The 25,370-nt window shown below is 41.8% G+C and overlaps 3 protein-coding genes across 5 annotated transcripts; 2 read left to right on the top strand and 1 right to left on the bottom strand.

The window, feature by feature from the left end:
- The first annotated feature begins 307 nt into the window (after positions 1-307).
- Positions 308-6,002, top strand: LOC115133379 (vang-like protein 2). The gene is made up of 7 exons (XM_029666564.2): positions 308-555; positions 768-891; positions 1,111-1,718; positions 2,508-2,644; positions 2,816-2,951; positions 3,500-3,746; positions 4,309-6,002. Exons 1-7 carry the CDS (start codon positions 485-487, stop codon positions 4,567-4,569), a joined length of 1,584 nt encoding a protein of 527 aa, XP_029522424.1. The 5' UTR covers positions 308-484; the 3' UTR covers positions 4,570-6,002.
- A 195-nt stretch (positions 6,003-6,197) lies between these two features.
- Positions 6,198-11,371, top strand: LOC115133392 (uncharacterized). Its single transcript, XM_029666582.2, has 4 exons — positions 6,198-6,305; positions 8,590-8,904; positions 9,716-9,988; positions 10,685-11,371. The coding sequence occupies exons 1-4, from the start codon at positions 6,266-6,268 to the stop codon at positions 10,819-10,821; spliced, it is 765 nt and encodes a 254-aa protein (XP_029522442.1). The 5' UTR covers positions 6,198-6,265; the 3' UTR covers positions 10,822-11,371.
- Positions 11,372-15,272: 3,901 nt separating this feature from the next.
- LOC115133387 (T-cell surface antigen CD2-like) lies at positions 15,273-25,370 on the bottom strand. Of its 3 annotated transcripts, none has more exons than XM_029666576.2 (7): positions 25,059-25,370; positions 23,686-23,991; positions 23,299-23,568; positions 22,176-22,283; positions 21,892-21,950; positions 21,731-21,808; positions 15,273-15,442 (listed from the first exon to the last, which is right to left on the bottom strand). In XM_029666576.2, the coding sequence occupies exons 1-7, from the start codon at positions 25,129-25,131 to the stop codon at positions 15,413-15,415; spliced, it is 924 nt and encodes a 307-aa protein (XP_029522436.1). In that variant the 5' UTR covers positions 25,132-25,370; the 3' UTR covers positions 15,273-15,412. The 3 variants fall into 3 exon arrangements, with proteins under 3 accessions (XP_029522436.1, XP_064877903.1, XP_029522435.1); XM_065021831.1 differs by lacking the exon at positions 15,273-15,442 and adding an exon at positions 17,834-21,601 and having other exon boundaries at positions 21,892-21,947; positions 25,059-25,369; XM_029666575.2 differs by lacking the exon at positions 15,273-15,442 and adding an exon at positions 17,834-21,601 and having other exon boundaries at positions 25,059-25,367.

Raw genomic sequence — 25,370 nt, 5'->3', positions numbered from 1 at the left:
AAATGAAAGCAAACTGCCAACTCACTGAGTTCCTTCATATCCCAGACAGAGTGATGAGGCAATGCAAGCAAATTAAAATAGAGTTTTTTTCCCACATTGCTGTTTAGTCGTATATAAAAGCTATCCCTTTGAGCTCTTCTTTTTTCCACAACGTGCCCTTTAGTCCTGTTGTGACCGCTTGTCTGTCTGATAGGACTAATTACATGGTAATAGTGTGACGGACATGTTAATAACACATTAATAAACAGTTTTCTATCTCCTCATTCGCCCACCACCCCTCTCCCCCCTCCGTCAGGTCTGTCCCCCCCCTCCTCCGGCCTCCAAGATAGATTCCTTCAGGAGTAAGGTTGAGCTCCTCCGCCTGCCTCTGGCCCTGTCATCCAAGTCCATCAGCCACCGCAAGAGTCAGCTGGGCGGAGCCGGGCAGCACGGCACGGGGGGAGGAGGTGCCCACAGGGGCAAACCCCGCCCACCGGCCTCTGACATGGACAACGAGTCGCAGTACTCGGGCTACTCCTACAAGTCCTCACACTCCCGCAACTCTAGGAAGCACAGGTGGGTAAACACGTGTACGACATAGGTACTTATACTGTACATGTACTCACACTCACTCTCTTGTTTCTATACTCTCACTTGCGTGAACATGCATGTCAGGGAAGCTGTGTATAACTTTGTTGACCTGGTTTGGTTAAACCTCCCCCAAAAATAGAAAACCATGACAGTTACGGTTAACCCTTTTTGTTTCTGTCTCTGTGTGTGATGTTCAGGGATAGGCGGGACAGGCACCGCTCCAAGAGCAGAGACGGCAGTAGTCGTGGAGACAAGTCGGTCACCATCCATGCCCCTGGAGAGCCTCTACTGGACACAGAGTCCACCCGCGGAGACGATCGGGTCAGAGTTCACTTCTTTCCTACAGTACATCTCCCCTCACTTCCACACCCTGATCTTTGATTGGGGGTCAATACCTGGCTTTAGTTTCTCTCTGTCTACTCTGTCTCTTATCACTCATCCTCTTGTCTTCTCCCATTTGTTCAGGTAATATTGCCTCTTCCCTATCACACCTCCCAACATATGCTCAAAGAAATCTCTCCCCCCCTCTCCCTACTCCAGGATGATAACTGGGGTGAGACGACCACCGTGCAGACTGGCACGTCAGAACACAGCGTCTCCAACGAGGACCTGACGCGCGTCTCCAAGGAGCTCGAGGAGTCCTCCCCGCTGGAATGCCGGCGTTTCTTGGGCCCAGGATTGGGCGCCGTCCTTGGCCTCTTCGCCCTGGTCACCCCCCTGGCTTTCCTGGCTCTGCCGCAGCTGCTGTGGCGCGAGGCCCTGGAGCCCTGCGGCACGCCCTGCGAGGGTCTCTACGTCTCCCTGGCCTTTAAGCTCCTGGTCCTCCTCATCTCCACCTGGGCTCTGTTCCTGCGCCCGCCGCGCGCTACCTTGCCTCGCTTCTACGTCTTCCGCTGCCTGCTGCTGGCGCTCGTCTTCCTGTTCGTGGCGTCCTACTGGCTGTTCTACGGCGTGCGCGTGCTGGAGCCCCGGGAGAGGGACTACAGGGGCATCGTGGGGTACGCGGCGTCGCTGGTGGACGCGCTGCTCTTCATCCAGTACCTGGCCCTGGTGCTGCTGGAGGTCAGACACCTGCAGCCTGCCTTCTGCCTCAAGGTGGTGCGCACAACTGACGGGGAAAGTCGCTTCTACAACGTGGGACATCTCAGGTGGGTCTTGGAGACGTGTGGTTGTGTTATGTGTTTGTAGTTTACATGCTGTTTTGTATAGAGATTGGGGAGTGGGTTTCTATTGTGTGGGGTTCTGTGTAAAGGTTGTTTATTTTGTTTGCATTTTTAGTAACCTAGTACTCTGATTTCAGAGACTTATGATATCATTGTGGTTGGCCTGCAAATCTGTCAGTCGGAGATTAACCGAAACCCGCATTACCTCATCAGTCAGTTTGTTTGGGCTATTTGCATACAAATCTCTTAATTTCTTTGTTTGAATCCCCATTAGCTTTTGCAGAGGCAGCTGCTACTCTTCCTGGGATCCACACAAGACACAAAACATGACAAGTAACACAACACTGGTACACTGATAGACAAGGACACTCACCCAAATGTAAAATACAAACATAATAATAATAATACGAAGAAAAAAAATTGTGTCTGTATGTTTATTCCCCCTCAAAATGTTTTGGTTGCACCAGGCTATTTGGTTAGCAGTCATGCGTATGATCAAATGGGAGCGGTTGTGTCTGCTCCGCTAGTCATCTGGTTCCCACCTTAGTGTGTTTGAAGCAGCAAGGCCTGGGGTGCAACTATACCCCACCCAGCTGATCATCTAAAATAGCTGCAGGACCACCTCTGGTTAAGTGCCTTGCTCAAGGGCACATCGCCAGAGTTAAGATGCTGCCAAAGGGATAATGATGATGCTGCTACTGATGATGATTAGGACATATTCCATAGTAATGACATAGATTAATAAGGGTTCGTACCTCCCTTGTTGTTCTCCAGTATTCAGAGGGCAGCAGTGTGGGTGCTGGACCGGTACTACAGTGATTTCCCAGTCTACAACCCTGCCCTCCTCAACCTGCCCAAGTCCATCCTCTCTAAGAAGAGTTCTGGCTTCAAAGTCTACACTCTGGGTGAAGGTAAGTCTCGAATGCTATCCTTTCTGTCTCTCATCGTCTCGCCCCTCTTTTCTCTCAGTCATTTTCTCACCTCTTCGCCTCTGTCTTCTATGTGTTCTTTTTTTTTTTGCAAAGAAATTGTAACATTAGATGTTTGTTGATCCTTTTTCTTTATTGTGATTTTTCTTCCAGAGAACAACACTAACAACTCTACGGGTCAGTCCAGAGCGATGATCGCTGCGGCCGCCCGCAGGAGAGACAACTCCCACAACGAGTATTACTACGAGGAGGCAGAGATGGACCGCAGGGTCCGCAAGCGCAAGGCCAGGTGAGGAGGGGAGACACGCTGGGCTGGGTAGATCGTCAAAGAAAGAACATTTCAATCCATTTGTTTTAGAAAAACTGCTTTTGTGAAAAGTGCCTTTTTTTTGTGTCATTTGGTGAGTTAAACAGTTCAAGACTAATCAAGGGAACATCACAGATTTTTCAAACCCCAGGTATAGAAAGGCTGCCGTTATTAAAAAAAAAATAGTAGATTTAAATATATATATTTTTGAATTTTTCATATTCTTTATTTTTTTTTACATTTACAATACAAAAACAAACGTACACATACGAACACCAACTTACAGACGCATCCAAACAATGGCTACGTCTCATCCGCCTAGACCTGCCTGCTCATATCCCCATCCCCATTTCCTGCATTATTGTTTGCTACTTGGCCTTAAATGGTACCAATTTGTTTTTCTCCGTCGCCCGTGCTATTTCAATAAGGTGGACGTTATTTTAGCTCCTCTCGGTTTAGCGCTTGCAATACAAATGCTAGCCTGAAATGACACCTGCGCACTCATTACGTGTGCCCTTTTCTCCTCCCAGGCTGGTGGTGGCGGTAGAGGAAGCCTTCACCCACATCAAGCGCCTCCAGGACGACGAGCCAGCCGCGTCGTCCCCCAAACACCCCCGTGAGGTGATGGACCCCCGCGAGGCAGCTCAGGCCATCTTCGCCCCTATGGCCCGGGCCATGCAGAAGTACCTGAGGACCACGCGCCAGCAGCCCTATCACAGCATGGAGAGCATTATCAACCACCTGCAGTTCTGTATCACGCACAACATGACCCCCAAGGTGAGCCACCATTCCCTTAACATGATCACTACGCCCTCACAACATGACCCCTACACCCTCACAACATGACTGACCCCTACACCCTCACAACATGACCCCTACACCCTCACAACATGACCCCTACGCCCTCACAACATGACCCCTACACCCTCACAACATGACCCCTACACCCTCACAACATGACCCCTACACCCTCACAACATGACCCCATACACACTCACAACATGACTCCTACGCCCTCACAACATGACCCCTAAGATGCCCATCAGACAGTAAGATGTACACTCTTGATGTGACACCTATACCCTTTACATATGACCACTACGCTCTTAAATAGGACCCGTATACCTCAAATAACAGCCCATATAAGACACTATTCTTGACCGTAAAGGGATTGATATAAGCATGTTTCCCCTGAGGAATAATATCTAGCCTACTTTACATTCCACGGAGAGAAATTGCACACTACAAACACTTAACTCCTAGCGGTTGCCCCACTATCGATATGACGTCCCACCCTGGCTGGCTGGCTATCTGCTTCTTCTCTGTGTGTTTCTCTCAGGCCTTCCTGGAGCGCTACCTTTCTCCAGGCCCCACGCTGCAGTACCAGCGGGAGAACAGTATGGGTCGCCAGTGGACCCTAGTGAGCGAGGAGCCGGTGACATCAGCCCTGAGTCGGGGTCTCGTCTTCTCCCTGCGACGTCTCGACTTCTCCCTGGTTGTCACGGTGACACCCCTCCCCTTCCTCCACCTGGGGGAGGAGTTTATCGACCCCAAGAGCCACAAGTTTGTCATGAGGCTGCAGTCGGAAACCTCTGTGTAGAGAGGGAGAGAAAGTAGTGGATAGGGGGGGATGCGAGAGAGGAAGAGGGAACCTATGCTTCAACTTTCCTCAAAGCCCATCTCTCTCAGTATTGACCTCCGTGTGAAAAAGGGAGAGAAGACGGCTATCTGTCTCTTTTTTTGCACAAAGCAGTGGAAATGTGGCGTCTGCTACCAAGGGCTGGAGGAGAGACCTCTGTGGCTATCCCGTTTTATTAACTGTGTGTGAATGTCTTTGTGTGTGTTACTGTGTTAGTCATTGGGACTTGTATGTTTCCTCATTCCTTGACAGTAACTGGACCGCATTATTTGAAGTTGACATTACTACATTACTAACCAATGAACTGATAAAATATTAAAGATAAATGTGAATAGGAAGACTTGATAATTTTTTTTTTTAAAGAACTAGAAAAGTTATGTGCTTGCAAAAGTTGCAAATTAGCTACGACGTCAACCAATCAGGTGATTGGAATCACTGAATCGACAAATAAACTGACTGCTTCCTGACAGTGGAACCATTTTCATTGGACAAAATCTGACCCTGGTCCAAAGGAAGTGGGTTGTTCTAGGGACAGCTGATGAATGTTTAGTTGAAACACTGACCAGCTGATTTTCATAAGAAATTAAACGTTTAGGATATTTTTTGTGACGTTAATTAATGGATGTTATGTTGGGGACTTTTGATGTGTATTCCAGTGTTGGTTTTATAATGAAGAAGACGGAACAGATACAAAAAACAGACTGAACCTATTGCCGTCATGATATGAGAGGTTATTTTTGTTTTTCGTGCCAGAAAGAAGTCCATATCAGATATAGGGCTGAGTCCCAATAATATCTCATTTCTCCTGAATTGTGGACTCATTTACTACTTCCCATCAAAAGCATTGCCTTGGTGGAGGCCAGGGCTAGTGGGAGTTTCCACCATATTACTTATACCAGTCATCAAGTCAGTGAAGAAGTCATTTTTTTGGAAGAAAGAGAGACACATCCATAGTCATGTGTACAACATGACCACTGTACTGTTCTGAACATTTGACCATGCCTAAACACACAAACCAACACATTTGTTTTTATTAACCTGTACTTGCGTGCAGTTTAAGATATGATTTGTTCGATTCAAGGCTCTGAGGTGAACATCAGCAACAGTCCTTATGGGTCCAGCACAAACAACGGTTCTTGGGCTCTTTGGCAGCTTAGAGCTGCTGTAGTCTGTCTCCTATTGTTGTATATAAATGGTTTTATCTTTTTATATGTGTACCATATGTTCGAGACAATGGTAGCTTTTTTTTTTCTACATAAGGAACTGCATTTTATTTGATAATTTTTAGTATCACTTGATGTGAATGTTTTTCATATTTCATAATTTTAGGACTAAATTGTTACGGCCTTTTAAATAAATTATCTCTCGTGATATGATGCTATGTGCCCCTCCCACCCCTGTCTCTCTGTCTCATATTTAAATTTATAAAAGTATTGGAACGACAATTTATACTAATAGATTTGTCAGAGAATTCATGCTGAATGTACAATTCAAAGGAATCGTGTGGAATAACCTTTTATACTTGTGACTTTGACAAATTGTTTTTTGACAAGTATGTTAATGAAGCGGAAGCCTAACCACAAGCAATAGAGGATGTAGCCTCTGCATCAAACTTGTCACTAGAAGGCGGAACAGTATCCATTTTGAAGGTTTCAATATGGCATGTGTTGTTCTCGCTCTTCTTACAATCTTACCAGGTAGGCTGCTTACTTTTAAATGTTTCTTGATTTCATTGAGGGTCTCTCTAAAACTCTGTCATTGTTAATACTTTGAAGTAATGAGAGGGGCAGGGTTGAGGTCAATTCTGTTTCAATCAAGTAAGTCAATTGAAATTACATTACAAGACTTTAAAGGAAATCCTCATTGAAAATGCACACAGTTGAAGTCGGAAGTTAGAAAAAACCTTGTTTTTCAACTTCTCCAAAAATGTCTTGTTATCAAACTAGAGTGTTGGCAAGTCGGTTAGCACATCTACTTTGTGCATGACACAAGTCATTTTTCCAACAATTGTTTACAGACAGATTATTTCACTTATAATTCACTGTATCACAATTTCAGTGGGTCAGAAGTTTACTTACACTAAGTTGATTGTGCCTTTTAAACAGCTTAGAAAATTCCAGAAAACAATGCCATGGCTTTAGAAGCTTCTGATAGGCTAATTGACATCATTTCAGTCAGTGCTTCTTTGCTTGACATCATGGGAAAATCAGAAGAAATCCGCCAAGACCTCAGAAAAAAATTGTAGACCTCCACAAATATGGTTCATCCTTGGGAGCAATTTCCAAATGCCTGATGGTACCACGTTCATCTATACAAACAATAGTACGCATGTATAAACACCATGTGACCACGCAGCTGTCTTACCATTCAGGAAGGAGATGCGTTCTCTCTCCTAGAGATGAACGTACTTTGGTGCAAAAAGTGCAAATCAATCCCAGAACAACAGCAAAGGACCTTGTGAAGATGCTGCAGGAAACCGGTACAAAAGTGTCTGTATCCACAGTAAAACGAGTCCTATATTGACATAACCTGAAAGGGCGCTCAGCAAGGAAGAAGCCACTGCTCCAAAACCGCCGTCAAAAAGCCAGACGATGGTTTGCAACTGCACATGGGGACAAAGATCATACTTTTGGAGAAATGTCCTCTGGTCTGATGAAACAAAAATAGAACTGTTTGGCCATCATGACCATTGTTATGTTTGGAAGAAAAAGGGGGAGGCCTGCAAGCCGAAGAACACCATCCCAACTGAAGCACGGGGGTGGCAGCATCATGTGGTGGGGGTGCTTTGCTGCAGGAGGGACTGGTGCACTTCACAAAATAGATGGCATCATGAGGGAGTAAAATTATGTGGATATATTGAAGCAACATCTCAAGACATCAGTCAGGAAGTTAAAGCTTGGTCGCAAATGGGTCTTCCAAATGGACAATGACCCCAACCATATTTCCAAAGATATGGCCTAAGGACAACAAAGTCAAGGTATTGGAGTGGCCATCACAAAGCCCTGACCTCAATCCTATTGAACGTTTCTAGGCAGAACTGAAAAAGTGTGTGCGAGGAAAGAGGCCTACAAACCTGACTCAGTTACACCAGCTTTGTCAGGAGGAATGGGCCAAAATTCACCCCACTTATTGTGGGAATCTTGTGGAAGGCTACCTGAAACGTTTGACCCAAGTTAAACAATTTAAAGGCAATGCTACCAAAAACTAATTGAGTGTATGTAAACTTCTGACCCACTGGGAATGTGATGAAAGAAATAAAAGCTGAAATAAATTAGTCTAATATTATTCTGACATTTCACATTCTTAAAATAAAGTGGTGATCCTAACTGACCTAAGACGGAATTTTTACTAGGATTAAATGTCAGAAATTGTGAAAAACTGAGTTTAGATATATTTGGCTAAGGTGTATGTAAACATCTGACTTCAACTGTATGTAAATTGTTCATTCTTGAATTAAATAATCTGAATAAAATGGGACTGACCCCAAACCCTGATAAAGGCACTTGCTATGATGTCACCTTTATCGATTAGCTTTTTGAACTTTAATGGTGTACCGAAGATCAAGGTATATGTAACCTTTGATCAATCCATATCACATCTCGTATGAAGTAGTTTAGGCTAATTTGACCACTTTTGATACAATTTGTTTAAGGTTAAGATTTCAAACCTCCATTGATACGTATTGCCTACGTCTTGACCCATGACCGAAATAGAAAACAGAAACAGAAAGCAAATTCTAAATTGTCCTAAATTATATACTATCTCATTAAAATGACAGTTATCACAAAACCAGTTATTTATTTAAACGGAATAATAATTGATGTTTATACTCTCAGAATATTGAAGCAATTGATGATGACAATGATCTCTGTTATTACCATAAGGATACATATTTGAATTATGTTATATCTAATTCTGTGTATATTACTATACATGATACCATCACCATCAGGACAATCATTCCATTCCATTATGTTTCAGTGGTGATGGGAGATACCACTGGTTACCTGGGAGATTCGGTCACCTTGTCTTCTGGAGCCAACTCATCCTGGATCTTGAGCAAGATAGAGTGGTCTATATTCAGCAACAACACCTGGATTGCAACGTACAGGAAAGAAACACACGTTGTCAAAACAGACCGTTTCTGGCAGTTTCAGGGTCGTCTAAGACTCAACATCTCGTCCGGGGACTTAGAGATAAGAGATGTGAGGATAGGGGATGCCCTGGTTTACTCTGTTCTCCTTCAAGACTATAAGGGAGAGCAGCATAACGTACATGTCCAGCTCACTGTGACAGGTAAGGCTCTCAATCACAACAATGTACCTGTATTAAAGGTGCACTCTAGGATTTCCATCAGATTTGCCGGCGCAAGTGAGCCCAGAACCCAAGGGTCCCAAAATGGCAATTGAATGCAAGATTCACCCCCAAAAAATGTATTGTTAAACATTTCTAGTCTATCTATGGGTAACAGGGTATACGTGTTATGCTCGACTCACTCAGTTTTCCACCACAAAACACCAGAAAAAGGCCAAAAAAGAGTAGAACCAGCTCGCCTGCTTTTACATTATGATTTCAATATTAGATGTTCAATGTTTCTTTTGAAAAAATATGAATAATTTCACAATATTAAAACGAGAGTTCAGTTCACGTAACAGGGTTGACCTTAACATGAGGGACAGGCGTTTCGTGTGATAAGATGAATCGCTAATCATATGAAATAAATAATCATCTTCAGAAATTAACTTGTTAAAGCAACAAAATAACTAGGGCTTTACAATGATGGTGAACACTTTTGAGGTTGGGGTTAATTATGTTGAGATCTTTCTAGAAATCACAGAAGGTGCGGACAGGAGGGACATGTCAAAATGAAGAATTTTGGCACTTTCTCACAGATTTATTGTATTTTCTATGAGATCTTCTTATTCTTATAACAGGCTTTTACAATGGAATATTTGAGCACAATTTCGAATTAAAATATCAAAGGGATGCAAAAGGTACTCATTTGGTTGAATAACTCTACTGTATTCATGTTGTATTCCCAGTTTTGTTTCTGGAAAATGTGTTTTCTATTCACGAGAGCTTCCTGTATTTCTGTTCAAATGTCCAGAGCGTCTCAGCAAGCCCAGCGTCCGTAAGGTCTTCAGCATGTTGAAGGACAGCCATTGTGTGATGGCTCTTCAGTGCTCCTCTTCAGTGAAGGACATCCACCTCTCCTGGGAACCAGAGGCTGCGTTTGAGGATGCCTTCTGGAAGGGGAATCCCAACACCAACGTCTCTGTCGTCTGGACGTCTTACAGCCCCAACAGAAATGCCACCTTCACCTGTACTGCCAGCAATGGGCTCTCTAAAGCCTCCAGGGTTGTGACGGAGAGATGCCAAGGTACGGTTACTTCTAGGGCCAGGATTCTTTCCCGGGAACACATGATCTGACCAGAAAAACAGTGGTGATTTCATCATTCTATGGGCAGGGAGTTCTTACGCTGGTCAAGCTTGCTGTTGTGTTTGAGAACAGTGTTTGTCTTACAGTGAGGTATTTGGACAGTGACACATTTTGGTTGTTTCAGATTATTTTGTGCCCAATAGAAATGAATGGTAAATAATGTATTGTATCATTTTGGAGTCACTTTTATTGTAAAAAAAAAAGTAGTGGGTGTGGTCAATGGCCGCATATACAAAGGTTTTCCATTTTATAGCTAATTTCTTGCAATTATACACATTTTGCCATGGCTTACGCCGTGTCCTAATGCTATCTGAGTGACTTAAACATTATAACAAAATCAATGGGTGCACCATGCCATGACATTTTTGGAATTTCAGATTTTCAGATTTTTTTTATTTTGGTGATAGTTCTCAAAGATGATGTTATTTAAAAACATTTTGCCCCATTATCTTTTCTACAGACTTCATATCCAGTTTGAGTCGTTTAAGTTTACACTGAAAAAGCTTGATGTAGTCATTGCATGCTAGGAATATGGGTCCAAATACTAATCTTTTGACTACTTTGCAACAACAAAATTGTCACTTTCCAAATATTTTTGAACCTGACTGAATTTCTATTCTCTCCCTGTCTCCTCAGAGCCCGACGTGGTGGGAGAGACCCGCTTCCCTGGAATAGTTTTTCTAATGTTGCTCTTAGGAATTGTGTTTGGATGTGTCTTAACATATATTTATTTTAGAGTTGAGTTAAAAATGTTCCCCGTACCAACTTTGTAAACTTTGTTTTCATGATGCCTTGCTTAAAAATGATGTAAAAAATCAAATCCGCTGCAGCTGATTTGCTTGATCCTTTCTTGCTGCAGCTTTCTGCGGAGTAATTGACACAGGTTTTTTAACTGACAATTATCTTGGGTGTTATCCCCAGGGTTTGGAAGGTGGCTTGTGTTTTCCCTCTCCACAAAGGTGGTGAGATACCAAACCCGGTCTCGGGGATGGCTAACTCTGGAGATCCCTTCGATCTCCAATGAGTTAGGTAAATCTGATTTTAGTTACCTTGAACTTTACTTGTGGAAAGATCTCCAAGGCTTTCTAAAGTTGGATGAATTGGGGCCTCTAGGGCAATTCAAAAGGCTAATTGAGGACCTTTATACTGAAGAATGTATTTGTTTTCTATGACTGTGTTTAGCTTTTTGTATATTGATGTGTGCACTATGTATATTGATGTGCTTATGAACTGTATATTGATGTGTATACAGGGTTCATCTTTAAAATAGACCTTGGTCTTAGCATGACTCACTGTTCAAATAAAGCTTCATTATTATTTAAATGTTTTGGTAATCAACAATTAAAGGTATTAGGATTGCTGCCATTTCAATATAGTCTTGCTTACACCAGACTCTACTAAATATATTTATAACTAACACAATATAGTTCATCTGTGCCATTTACAGTGGGAGCAAATTAAGCATAGTGGGCAGAAAAAGCAAGAAGGCGAGTAAAGCACGAGCTAGCGAGATCCTATTGGCTCGTTGTCGCATGTACAGTGCATTCAGGAAGTATTCAGACCCCTTAACTTTTTCCACATTTTGTTACGTTACAGCCTTATTCTAAAATCCTCATCAATCGAAACACAATACCCCATAATGACAAAGAAAAACAGATGGAAAAAAAATGTCTTCAAAACAAAAACTGAAATATCACATTTGTATAAGTATTCAGACCCTTTACTCAATACTCAACACGATTACAGCCTTGAATCCTCTTGCGTATGACACTACAAGCTTGGCCCACCTGTATTTGTGGAGTTTGGCCCACCTGTATTTGTGGAGTTTGGCACACCTGTATTTGGGGAGTTTCTCCCATTTTTCTCTATAGATCCTCTCAAGCTCTGTCAGGTTGGATGGGGAGCATCGCTGTACAGCTATTTTCATGTCTCTCCAGAGATGTTTGATCGGGTTCAAGTACGGGCTCTGGCTGGGCCACTCAAGGACATTCAGAGACTTGTCCCAAAGCCACTCCTGCGTTGTCTTGTCTGTGTGCTTTGGGTCATTGTCCTGTTGGAAGGTGAACCTTCGCCCCAGTCTGAGGTCCTGAGCGCTCTGGGGCATGTTTTCATAAAGGATCTCTCGGTACTTTGGTCCGTTCATCTTTCCCTTGATCCTGACTAGTCTCCCAGTCCTGCCGCTGAAAAACATCCCCACAGCATGATGCTGCTACCACCATGCTTCACCATAGGGAGGTGCAAGGTTTCCTCCAGATGAGACACTTGGCATTCAGGCCAAAGAGTTCAATCTTGGTTTCATCAGACCAGAGAATATTGCCATAATTGGTAACAATATAAAGATATTGAAGCACATTTGATTACTACGCTAGTTGTTCTTGAATAAGAACATTTTGTGTAGGGTTCCCATAGTTAATCCAGTAAAAGTACTTTCTGTAGTGCCTCTTTCATACCTTATGCTGCCTGTCACCCAGTCATTTGTGATGCAGACTTATCACTTTATCTAAGATACTAAATGTCTTATGTGCCTATCATGTACTTCATCAAACAATACAACTTCATCAAACAAGTTATGTCAGCCTAAATCTCTTCAAAATAAAAGGTTATATCTATCTATCTACTCTACGATCAACAAAAGGAAAATATTGAATAATGAAAAAGTAGGCAACAAAAAAATTCTGCAATGTGCAGGTCATGATGAAATTCAACAGTAACATCTTAATAATCATTAGGTGGGTGCTTACATTTGTCCTATTTCAATCATTTAAAAGTGTGTATTATACAAATGTGAAATGTGTTTTTTTGTTGCATATCCCACTCCCCCTGGCCAAGGATCAGCCATTATTGACAGTGACCCTGGAGCAATTAGGGTTAAGTGCCTTGCTGAAGGGCACATCGACAAATCCTTCACTTAGTCATTTGGGGATTCAAACCAACAACCACTAGTTTACTGGCCCAACACTTTTAACCGCTAGACTTCTCTTCTACGCCAATATACAAAATGTACATTAAGGAACTCCCCTCACCTGGTTGTTTAGGTCTTAATTGAAAGGGAAAACCAAAAACCTGCAGATGGTTCTACAGTATATCTATGGAAGCCCAGCCTATGACCACATCTTGTTCAGCCTAGAGAACGTCCTGTTCAACTTACAGTACTTCCTGGTAGGGAGAAGAGTGTCCAAATGTGATCTTATCATACACAGTCTGCAGCAAAAATGTGACAGACAACCAAAAATAAACCATTTCAGCATCATGAAAGGTGGCCCATTTCCAAACTAGAATACAGTAGTGGTATTTTAGAAACGCTATTTTCTAGTTATAGTCTTGCAAAGTCAGTTTCCTCATTTTTAAACTGAAGCATTCATTGGCATTCATCTCTTGTCTCCCCTCAAACTGGGATACAGGTGAATATACAACTTGAAATATCCTTTCCTCGATACTTCCACTGCTTTATGGTGACATTTTGCCCCTCTAAGCCTGCAGGGATCTCCACGGAGTCCCCTACTGTCTTGTGGAACGACCGGTATGAAGAAACAACCACAACGGAAACATAAAAATGTACATTGGCATTCTGACATCAATCAATGTTGACACTTTATATTACAGTGCACTTACAACTGTGTTATTATTCATGTAAGTACGGTGTAGCAAGTGTTGTAATTACTCATTGTTACACTGTAATACTTGTTACAGTGTGTTAACATAAATCATTTCACAATTATACACTGCAATGCAAAGTCCTACCTAATCAATAATAGATAATAATTGATTGGATTTATATAGCACATTTCCGGGTTTGATTTATACTGTACGTGGCACTTTACATATTTGCACTTTTTACGTATCTAAGCATGTGGGTCCGATTTTACTTCTTTACATGTCAGTCAGAAGTAATGTATTATAAACCCTTCAACCAAAACAACTGTCATAAATTAAAACAAAATACAGTTACAGTTCAGTGAAGTGTGGTATTTAAAGTGTGGTATTTAAAGTGTGCTATTTAAAGTGTGGTATTTAAATTGTGGTATTTAAAGTGTGGGCTGACCTTAGAGATCCTTTTTATGCCTCTATTTTGGTTTGGTCAGGGCGTGAGTTGGGGTGGGCATTCTATGTTCTGTGTTCTATGTTTTCTATTTCTGTGTGTTTGGCCGGGTGTGGTTCTCAATCAGAGGCAGCTGTCTATCGTTGTCTCTGATTGAGAACCATACTTAGGTAGCCTTTTCCCACCTGTGTTTTGTGGGTAGTTTTCTGTTTTTGTGTCTGCACCAGACAGAACTGTTTCGTTCGTTCTCTTTGTTGTTTTTGTTATTCAGTGTTCAGTTCTATTAATAAATCATGAACACTTACCACACTTTGGTCCACATCTTCATGCACCGATGACCGTAACAAGGGCTTAACTGCAGTTATCCTACAGTGTACTGTATCTTATTATGTAATAGAAACAATAATTTTATACATTCCCATATCACCTTAAATTGAATGAATGACATGCATCAGCAAAAAAAGTATCGTCCCCTTTTCAGGAGCCTGTCTTCCAAAGATCATTCGTAAAAATCCAAATAACTTCACAGATCTTCATTGTAAAGGGTTTAAACACTGTTTCCCATGCTTGTTCAATAAACAATTAATGCACCTGTGGAACGGTCGTTAAGACCCCAGCAGCTTACAGACGGTAGGCAATTAAGGTCAGTTTTGAAAACCTAGGCCACTAAAGATGCCTTTCTACTGATTCTGAAAAACACCAAAAGAAAGATGCCCATGGTCCTTGCTCATCTGCGTGAACGTGCCTTAGGCATGCTGCAAGGAGGCATGAGGACTGCAGTTGTGGCCAGGGCAATAAATTGCAATGTTCGTACTGTGAGACGCCTAAGACAGCGCTACAGGGAGAGAGGACGGACAGCTGATCGTCCTCGCAGTGGCAGACCATGTGTAACAACACCTGAACAGGATCTGTACATCCGAACATCACACCTCCGGGACAGGTACAGGATGGCAACAACTGCTCGAGTTACACCAGGAATGCACAATCCCAACATCAGTGCTCAGACTGTCCGCAATAGTCTGAGAGAGGCTGGACTGAGGGCTTGTAGGCCTGTTGTAAGGCAGGTCCTCACCAGACATCACTGGCAACAACGTCGCCTATGGGCACAAACCCACCGTCGCCGGTTTTCCTAACTTTATCATGCCAGCAAGCATATGCAATAGATACAAAGCATGAACAGGATAAAGTAAAATATAATTTCAAAACTTACCATAGTGGAGGTTAGAGAGTAGGAGAAGTAGTATTCCCTGTTTGGAGAAGCAGGAGAAGGGACCACCAGACATCTCTTTAAGGCTTTGACTGTTTCCTCTGGCTGTATGTCCTTCTTATCCAGGGGTGTCATGCAACCCAAAAATCTTAGGGGGAACAAAGTACACGAGGATGGCTGGATTGTCCGGAGGGGGGATATGCTCGAAACAACCGCCCGAAACAGCTTTTTCCTGTAAATATTATACTTCATTTTTCTCCATATCTAAGCATACCGTTTGAACTGTCTGCATCAACCTCTCTGGTGATGCAAATAAAAACAACTTAATATGCTTCACTGCAGCTCTGATAAAATCTGGGTAAAAGATTGAAAGTAATGTGATGCTTACTCAGTGCATGTAGTTATTGCTTGCTTTTCTAAAGTCTACCAAACTTGCCAGCTAAGATAGTTAGACAAGTTAACTTGTGACTGACAGCCTGGAATGGCTTCTTGGTAGCTAGTTATGAGGTTGGAAAATTGGGAACCTATCTGGGCAAGCCAACTTCATAAAATTGCTAGGTGGCTAATAGAAACAACATCACATTTTTTGGTTTTAATTCAAGAAAGTTGTTTTTAATGTATTTTTTACAGGACAAATCTGAGGGGGTACATGCCCCTGTACCCCTATGGGCATGACACCTATGTTCTTATCAATGTCATTGGTATCTAACAGTTGACTAACCAAAACACACCAAGAAGAAAGAGTAGAGAAGAGAAAGAGCAGAGACTTCCTTTTGATGACTGTCTGTTAGTTGAAAAGGAAGTCACATTTTATAGTTCCTATCTGAATATACCCATTTCGCTTAGCTTGAGAGCTAGACGATGAGGCGTGGCTGTGTTTGGGGTCTGTCACTGTGTTGATCAGTCTGATGGTGGTGGTTTTGGAGCCTGTGTTTCCTAGCTGCTGCTGGTTGTGTGGATAGAAGAAGATGGCGCCGACAGAGATGGAAGCTTCATACAGTATGCCTGCAGAAGGGTTTGCATGACTTCTGGATGACCTCGTAATTCTCAAACTTTGTTTTGACTTATGCCATGTTAATATGATATCTGATTGAGAATGTATTAGAAATACATATTTGAATGACTTCTGAGTATTTTGCATTTAAGTGGGCAGATCTAAACTCCAATGTATTTTGTAACAAGATACAGTCTGTGTGCATTTTCATCTAGGCTTCATATGCCTGCAGAAGGGTTTGCATGACTTCTGGATAATCTTGTAATTCTCAAACTCTGTAATGACTTAGGCCATGTTAATATGATATCTGAATGAGAACGACTAACACAATCAATGAGGGCCCCCTAGAAGAAAATATATATTTGGGGATCTGAAACAATCTTTTAATGTTTGTAATTTTAGTTCAAACCCTAACCAGAGCTCAATGGGAATGTTAGCTAATGTTATGGGAATGTTAGCTAATGTTATGGGAATGTTCCCGGTTTACTGGGAATGCTCTCAATCAACAATTTTCTCAGTAACGTCTTACTTGCTATGACAGTGAGACTGTATGTTGTTGTTTATCTCCTTTAGTTGAATGCACTGTCACTCTGGATAACCAAAATGTAAATGTGTGTATATGGGAAAATGAAGAACTGCAAAGCAGACTGGGTATTGTTATTGGCCTTGGTTTTTATGGCAGAGCTCATTAGAATTTTAATTTTAATTTGACCTTTATTTAACCAGGCAAGTCAGTTAAGAACACATTCTTATTTTCAATGGCGGCCTGGGTTAACTGCCTGTTCAGGGGCAGAACGACAGATTTGTACCTTGTCAGCTCGGGGGTTTGAACTCGCAACCTTCCGGTTACTAGTCCAACGCTCTAACCACTAGGCTACTCTGCCGCCCCTGTTGCTGGTGACACCGTCAGTGATTTATTTAGAATAATACTCAGCATGCTTTGCAATTGTTCATTTTTACATATACATTTATATTTAGTTAATTTAGCAGATGCTTATATCACACAATAGTGCTTTCAAACTTTTGATACATATTTAAGGTGAAAGGGGGCCACAAAACTGTGAACCGCTATGAAGTAATGGAAAATAAAAATATTTTGAAAATACAAATTACAGCTTCTGAAAGTATCTTGTTACAAAATACAGTTTGGTTCCGCCCACTTCAACACAAAATACTCAGAAGTAATTCAAGTATGTATTTAAAATACAGACATACCACCCATCTGTTCATAGCTCAATAACCCAACTAAATGACCAAAACGCTGGGCCAAAAGTTACTCGACGTGTGTTCTGTCCACTATTTACCCAGGAAAACAGTTGTGAATTCAGGAATCTATCGGCAGGGACTTCTTACACTGGTCCAACTTGCTGTTGGGTTTGTGAGCAGCGTTTATTGTATTTCTGTTCTTACTCTCTTTATGTCTCCCCTTGTGATTAGTGGAACAGCCCAAGCTTGCCGTGGTGGTGAAAGAGAACTGCAATGCTGGAATTGTTTTTGGAATATTCGTTTTGTGTTCTGAGGTTTTTCTACATATATTCTCAGAAGTTAAATAAAGGGTTTACATTTTTATTTATATCATTTCACAATGTCTCTAGATGTTTCCATATGTGTTTATAGCTGCTAAATCAAATGGGACTGTTATAGATGTATGTATTATGTCAGTCAGAGTCATTCATAATGTGCTTATCAAGTGCTACTACATTTCTAAGTTAATTCAACACCTTGTCTCTCATTTTCTCCATATTTATAGACAGAATTATTGTAATATGATATATTTATTGTCTGATTGCAAAGATCCACATTTTGTGAGCAGATAGCATGTTGAATTTATGTGAATGTGACTGAAGATGAGGTATTAAAACAATTGTTATTATAAGGAAATGTACAGCTATTTACTCTACAATACAAACTTAAACTACAATACACAAAAACACAAAGAAATAAATGTCCACTATTGTAGAATCACCGCTTTCAGAATATATATATATATTTTACTGCTATTATTAGTCGTTATTGCACAACTATAAACAGTTAATGCAACAATAGAAATACAATAGGCTATAACTTAAAGGCCCAGTGCAGTCAAAAGCGTGATTATCTTGTGTTTTATATATATTTCCACACTATGAGGTTGGAATAATACTGTGAAATTGTGAACATTATGATAATGCCCTTTTAGTGTAAAAGCTGTTTGAAAACACTGCCTAAAAATAACAGCCTCTTTTTGGTGGTGACATCACCATGTGATAAATTAGTTAATAGATCAATAAGAAAAAGAGTTCCAAACCTTTTCACACATTTTCAGTTTTCCAGACCACTACCAGACAGTGCTACCAAAATTCTTGCTTGAGAAAATATTTGCTAAGGTCTTTAGATTCTTTTTGACTATTTGAATTGAAAACAATCACAGTAAGGTACTTAATTGTTACCCAGAAATGATGTTATATTGAGATAAAAATGGATGCACTGAACCTTTAATAAAAAAAGTTGTTAGCCTGAATCTCTAGAAAATAAAAGGTTCTAATGCAAGCATGCATCCGCACACATCCTCACACACACACACACACACACACACACACACACACACACACACACACACACACACACACACACACACACACACACACACACACACACACACACACACACACACACACACACACACACACACACACACACACACACACTACATTGTAGAATACTAGTGAAGACATCAAAACTATGAAATAACATATATGGAATCAAGTATTAACCAAAAAGGTGTTATTTTGAGCCAATCAGTTGTGTTGTGACAAGGTAGGGGTGGTATACAGAAGATAGCCCTATTTGTTAAAAGACCAAGTCTATATTATGGCAAGAACAGCTCAAATAAGTAAAGAGAAACGACAGTCCATCATTACTTTAAGACATGAAGGTCAGCCAATCTGGAAAAAGTCAACTACTTTGAAAGTTTCTTCAAGTGCAGTCACAAAAGCGGTCAAGCGCTATGATGAAAATGGCTCCCATGAGGACTGCCACAGGAAAGGAAGACCCAGAGTTACCTCTGTAGCAGAGGATAAGTTCATTAGAGGTAACAGCACCTCAGATTGCAGCCCAAATAAATGCTTCACAGAGTTCAAGTAACAGACACATCTCAACATAAACTGTTCAGAGGAGACTACGTGAATCAGGCCTTCATGGTCAAATTTCTGCAAAGAAACCACTACTAAAAGGACACCAATAAGAAGAAGAGACTTGCTTGGGCCAAGAAACACGAGCAATGGACATTAGACCGGTGGAAATCTGTCCTTTGGTCTGATGAGTCCAAATTTGAGATTTTTGGTTCCAAACGCTGTGTCTTTGTGAGACGCAGAATAGATGAACGGATGATCCCTGTATGTGTGGTTCCCACCGTGAAACATGGAGGAGTTGTGGGGGTGTGTTGCTGGTGACACCGTCAGTGATTTATTTAGAATTGAAGGCACACTTAACCAGCATGGCTACCACAGCATTCTGGAGCGATACGCCATCCCATCTGGTTTGCGCTTAGTGGGACTATGATTTGGTTTTCAACAGGACAATTACCCAAAACACACATCCAGGCTGAGTACCGGCTATTTGACCAAGAAGGAGAGTGATGGAGTGCTGCATCAGATGACCTGGCCTCCACAATCATCCTACCTCAACCCAATTGAGATGGTTTGGGATGAGTTGGACCACAGAGTGAAGGAAAAGCAGCCAACAAGCGCTTAGCATATGTGGGAACTCCTTCATATGTGGGAACTGTTGGAAAAGCATTCTTCATTAAGCTGATTGAGAGAATGCCAAGAGTGCGCAAACCTGTCATCAAGGCAAAGGGTGGCTACTTTGAACAATCTAAAGTCTAAAATATTTTTTTAATTTGTTTAACACCTTTTTGGTTAATACTTGATTCCATATATCTTGGCCATGTTCTGTTATAATCTCCACCCGGCACAGCCAGAAGAGGACTGCTCTCTCTAATTCTCTCTTTCATTCTCTCTCTCGGAAGACCTGAGCCCTTGGACCGTGCCCCAGGACTACCTGACATGATGACTCCTTGCTGTCCCCAGTCCACCTGACTGTGCTGCTGCTCCAGTTTCAACTGTTCTGCCTTATTATTATTCGACCATGCTGGTCATTTATGAACATTTGAACATCTTGGCCATGTTCTGTTATAATCTCCACCCGGCACAGCCAGAAGAGGACTGGCCACCCCACATAGCCTGGTTCCTCTCTAGGTTTCATCCTAGGTTTTGGCCTTTCTAGGGAGTTTTTCCTAGCCACCGTGCTTCTACACCTGCATTGCTTGCTGTTTGGGGTTTTAGGCTGGGTTTCTGTACAGCACTTTGAGATATCAGCTGATGTACAAAGGGCTATATAAATCAATTTGATTTGATTTGATTTGATATATGTTATTTCATAGTTTTGATGTCTTCACTAGTATTCTACAATGTAGAAAATGGTAAAAATAGAGAAAAACCCTGGAATGAGTAGATGTGTCCAAACTATGACTGGTACTGTATACATATGACATGGACAAAGGTATGTGGACACCTGCTGCGGACTTGCTTCCATTCAGCCACGAGCATTAATGAGGTTGGGCACTGATGTTGGGCAATTAGGCCTGGCTCGCAGTCAGCGTTCCAATTCATCCAAACGGTGTTCACTGGGGTTGAGGTCAGGGCTCTGTGCAGACCAGGCAAGTTCTTCCACACTGATCTCAACAAGCCATTTCTGTATGCACCTCCCTTTGTGCACGACGGCATGGTCATGCTGAAACAGAAAAGGGCTCTCCCCAAACTGTTGCCACAAAGTTGGAAGTATAGAATCGTCTAGCATGTCATTGTATTCTGTAGTGTTAAGATTTCCCTTCACTGAAACTTAGGGGCCTAGCGTGAACCATGAAAAACAGCCACAAAACATGACGGTGCCATGATTAGTCACTGAGCTCTTCAGTGCTGCCATTCTACTGCCAATGTTTGTCTGTGGAGATTGGCTGAAATAGCTGAATCCACAAATTTGAATAGGTGTCCACATACTTGTAAATATATACAATGTATATATGAGATCAACAAAGGGGGAAGATTACAATCATGAAAAAGTAAATAAATAGTGTAGGGCGTGAAATTAAACAGTAACATCCAGGCCTATCTTCAGAATGTACACGTGTAAGATGCAGAGGATGCAGAGGGTTCTATATCTATGGAAGGCACAGCCTGTGACCACATCCTGTTCAGCTCACAATACTTCCTGGAAAGAGGAAGGGTGGGCTTCCCGGCGTCCAAACGTGATCTTATCATACAGAGTCTGCGGCTACATGTGACAGATAATCAAGAAGAAACTGTTTCAGCATCAAGAAAGGTAGTGACTATTCTCAAAGTAGACTTCATAGTCTTCTATTCGATCACATACATTTTATAATTATGACCATTTATATCTTACCTTGTTCAGTCTTGGGATAACCAGATCATTGACAGTTTCATAGATGGATATTGGGTTTACATGACTGATTGATCTTGTCTGGAATCAAAACACAGCCCATTACAATACAGTACATACAGCTTTAACACATTCAGATACATAATAAGGCAATGTATACTTACATCTCTACTTCTTGTGTTGTCCATAATATCAGCATATATTGTGTTGTCAGTTAGATCTGCTGTGTTTAATAAGAACAAAATATCAACCAATCAGAAACATTTCAAACAGGATATCAACAAACATACCCAGGAATAAATAAACAACACTCATAACGGGTTTCACTCTTTTACCAATTTTTAGTAAATCCCCAAATTGAAAACAAAATCATATCAGCTGAAGAATTCTTCTAGAACCACCTGAAATGTCACTTTAAGTACAGCTGAGGGCCCTAAGCTGTACATACCTTTGTTACGGTGTTTCCTGCAGTAGCACACTGCCACAGCTACAGTGAGGATCAGCACCACAGCGCCTCCTACTGATACTCCGATGTAGATGGAATACCATGCCTGTCCTGTCACATATTGTACACCACACATGATTAGACTATACAGTATGATAACGACTACAGGGCTCTATGTCTTATACAGGTAACTGCCAAAATAAAGGAAACCCTTGAGTAAATGACAGATACAGAGTAAAATGAAACCAGGTGCTTCCACACAGGTGTGGTTCCTGAGTTAATTAAGCAATTAACATCCCGTCATGCATGGGGTCCTGAATAAAAATTCCCAGTTGCGGTCCTCCCGAGTGGCACAGTGGTCTAAGGCACTGCAGTGCTAGCTGTGCCACCAGAGATCCTGATTCGGGTCCAGGCTTTGTCGAAGCCGGCCACGACCGGGAGACCCATTGGACGGCGCACAATTGGCCCAGCATCGTCCTGGTTAGGGGAGGGTTTGGCCGGCAGGGATGTTCTTGTCCCATTGCATTCTAGCGACTCCTGTGGTGGGCCGGGCGCAATGCACACTGACACCGTCGCCAGTTGTACGGTGTTTCCTCCGACACATTAGTGTGGCTGGCTTCCGTGTTAAGCGGGCATTGTGTCAAGAAGCAGTGCAGCTTGCCTGGGTTGTGTTTCGGAGGACGCACGGCTCTCGACCTTTGCCTCTCCTGAGTCTGTACGGGAGTTGCAGCGATGGGACAAGACTGAAACTACCAATTGGATACCACGAAATTGGGGAGAAAAAAGGGTTTAAAAAAAAGCCCAGTGGTCCATTATTTTGGCTACCATGACTAGAAGAAGAGATGTCAATCACTTTGAAAGAGGGGTCTCAATGGATTTATAGGGGGTTTAAAGGGTGTGTGTGTGTCTCAGTCACCAGGTCTCATCCCAATTGAACACTTATGGGGGATTCTGGAGTGGGATCTGAGACAGCGTTTTTCACACACCATTTGAACCCCCGAGCCGGATAAAAGTGTCTGCTAAATGATGTAAATGTAATCAAAAGTATTACATATTCTACTTGACAACATAAGCGTATAAGCACACTGAAAAGTGTATAGAAGGGATTATTATGATATCTAGGTACCTGGGGTGGTTGTGTCATTACTACACTTTACTGTCGTAGAGGCAGTTTTCCAACTGACTAGGTTGGAGGCGTTGCACTTTACATTGATGTCTCCCTCTGCTGGTGAGAGAGAGAATTGAATCTGCTGGGCGTCACCGTAGATCTCATTGTCTCTCTCCCACGTGTAGGTAAGGTTGGGGTAGCAGGACACGTTGCACACCAGCCGTACCGTACAGGAGTGGTTGGCCAATAGCTTGATGTCTGTCTGGATCACCATCTTCGATATAGGCTCTGAGAAAGAGCCGTCAACGAGATGATACCAGTGTAAGACAATGGATGGAAGATGTCATTAACACTATAGTCATAGAAAAGGAAACAAACCATGTAAAAAAGCTGATAGCTGCCTACCGTGAACCTGAAGAGTGACAGCCTTAGTGGGAATCTGATTGTCTGTTTCAGCAGTAACTAGAAATTTCCCTGAGTCTTGCAGAGTCAATTTCCTAATTGTTAAACTGAAGTTAATGACATTCATTTCTAGTCTCCCCTCGAACTGGGATCCTCGTGAATATACAACTTCTGAGTTGAATTCTGCAATATCCTTTCCTCTGTACTTCCACTGCATTATGGTGACATTTTGCCCCTCTAAGCCTGCAGGGATCTCCACGGAGTCCCCTACTGTCTTGTGGAATGACAGGTATGAAGAAACAACCACACCTGAAACACAAACATGTACATTAGCATTCTGACACCAATCAATTGTTACTCTTTACATTGCAGTGCACTTACTACTGTGTAATTATTCATGTACGTACTGTATAGCAAGTGTTGTAATTACTCATTGTTACACTGTAATACTTGTTACAGTGTGTCTTACATGAATAATTACACAATAATACACTGCAATGCAAAGTCCTACATAATCAATAATAGATTATAATGAATTGGATTTATATAGAGCATTTCCAGGTTTAATTTATGCTGTTCGTGGCACTTTGCATATTTTCACTTTATATATTTACGTATCTGAGTGTGTGAGTCCTTTTTTACTTCATTAAAATCCACTCCTCCCCCACATTCAGTAGAACAGGATGAGATGACAGGAAAAGAGAAGTGGGGGTGGATCTGATAACCCCTCCTCAGCACACAAGTACAAACCACACTGTGTTTAATGTTTAATTATTCACCAGAAATGTGTCATATACTGCATGGGCAACATTATAAATACATGTCAGTCTGAAGTAACAAATTATAAACCCTTACACAAAAAATAATCTGTCATGAATTAAGACAAAATAAAGTTACAACTCAATGAGGGGGGATATTTAGGGCATAACTGCAGTTATCCTAGTCCTGCAGTGTATCTTATTATGTAATAAAAACAATCATTTGATACAGTCCCGTATTGCCTTACATTTAATGAATGACATGCGTTTCACATCGTAAGATTTGTTGCGTTCTAGAAGCACTGCAACAGCTGCCGACCCAGCCACACCATCGGTACTCATTCTAAACTGCTGAATCACTTCATCATGATGTGTTGCTAAATATAGGTATTATGTAGGTGTTATCACACAGTAATAAAGCAAAAGATCCTAAATACCCAACCAATCACTGATTACTAGGCAATCTACAGTCAACACACACCGTTGCAAAGACCAACAAGGAAGTTAGCTTTCTCCAACGGTTTTACTAACTTTATAATACAAGAAAGCCCATGCAAAAGATACAAAGCATGAACAGGAGGAAATTATTATTTTATTTTATTTTTTTACAAAACTTACCATAGTGGAGGTTAGAGAGTAGGATAAGTAGTATTCCCTGTTTTGAGAAGGAGGAGAAGGGACAACCAAACATCTCTTTAAGGCGTTGTATGACTGCTTCCTCTGGCTCTATGTACTTATCTATCACTGTCACTGGTAGCTAGCAGTTGACTAACCAAAACACACAGAGAAGAGTAGAGACCTCCTTTTGACGAGGGCTGCTGTTTTTAAAAAATAATTCCCGTATGAGGCGTGGGCTTTGGCACTATTTGGGGTTTGACACTGTGTTAATCAGTCTGATGGTGGTGGTTTGCAGCATGTGTTGCCAAGCTG

Source organism: Oncorhynchus nerka, linkage group LG8 (genome assembly GCF_034236695.1).
Source record: "Oncorhynchus nerka isolate Pitt River linkage group LG8, Oner_Uvic_2.0, whole genome shotgun sequence".
NCBI classification, from domain to species: domain Eukaryota; kingdom Metazoa; phylum Chordata; class Actinopteri; order Salmoniformes; family Salmonidae; genus Oncorhynchus; species Oncorhynchus nerka.
Note: the sequence above shows the minus strand (reverse complement) of the source record. Positions and strands in the feature narration are given on the sequence as shown.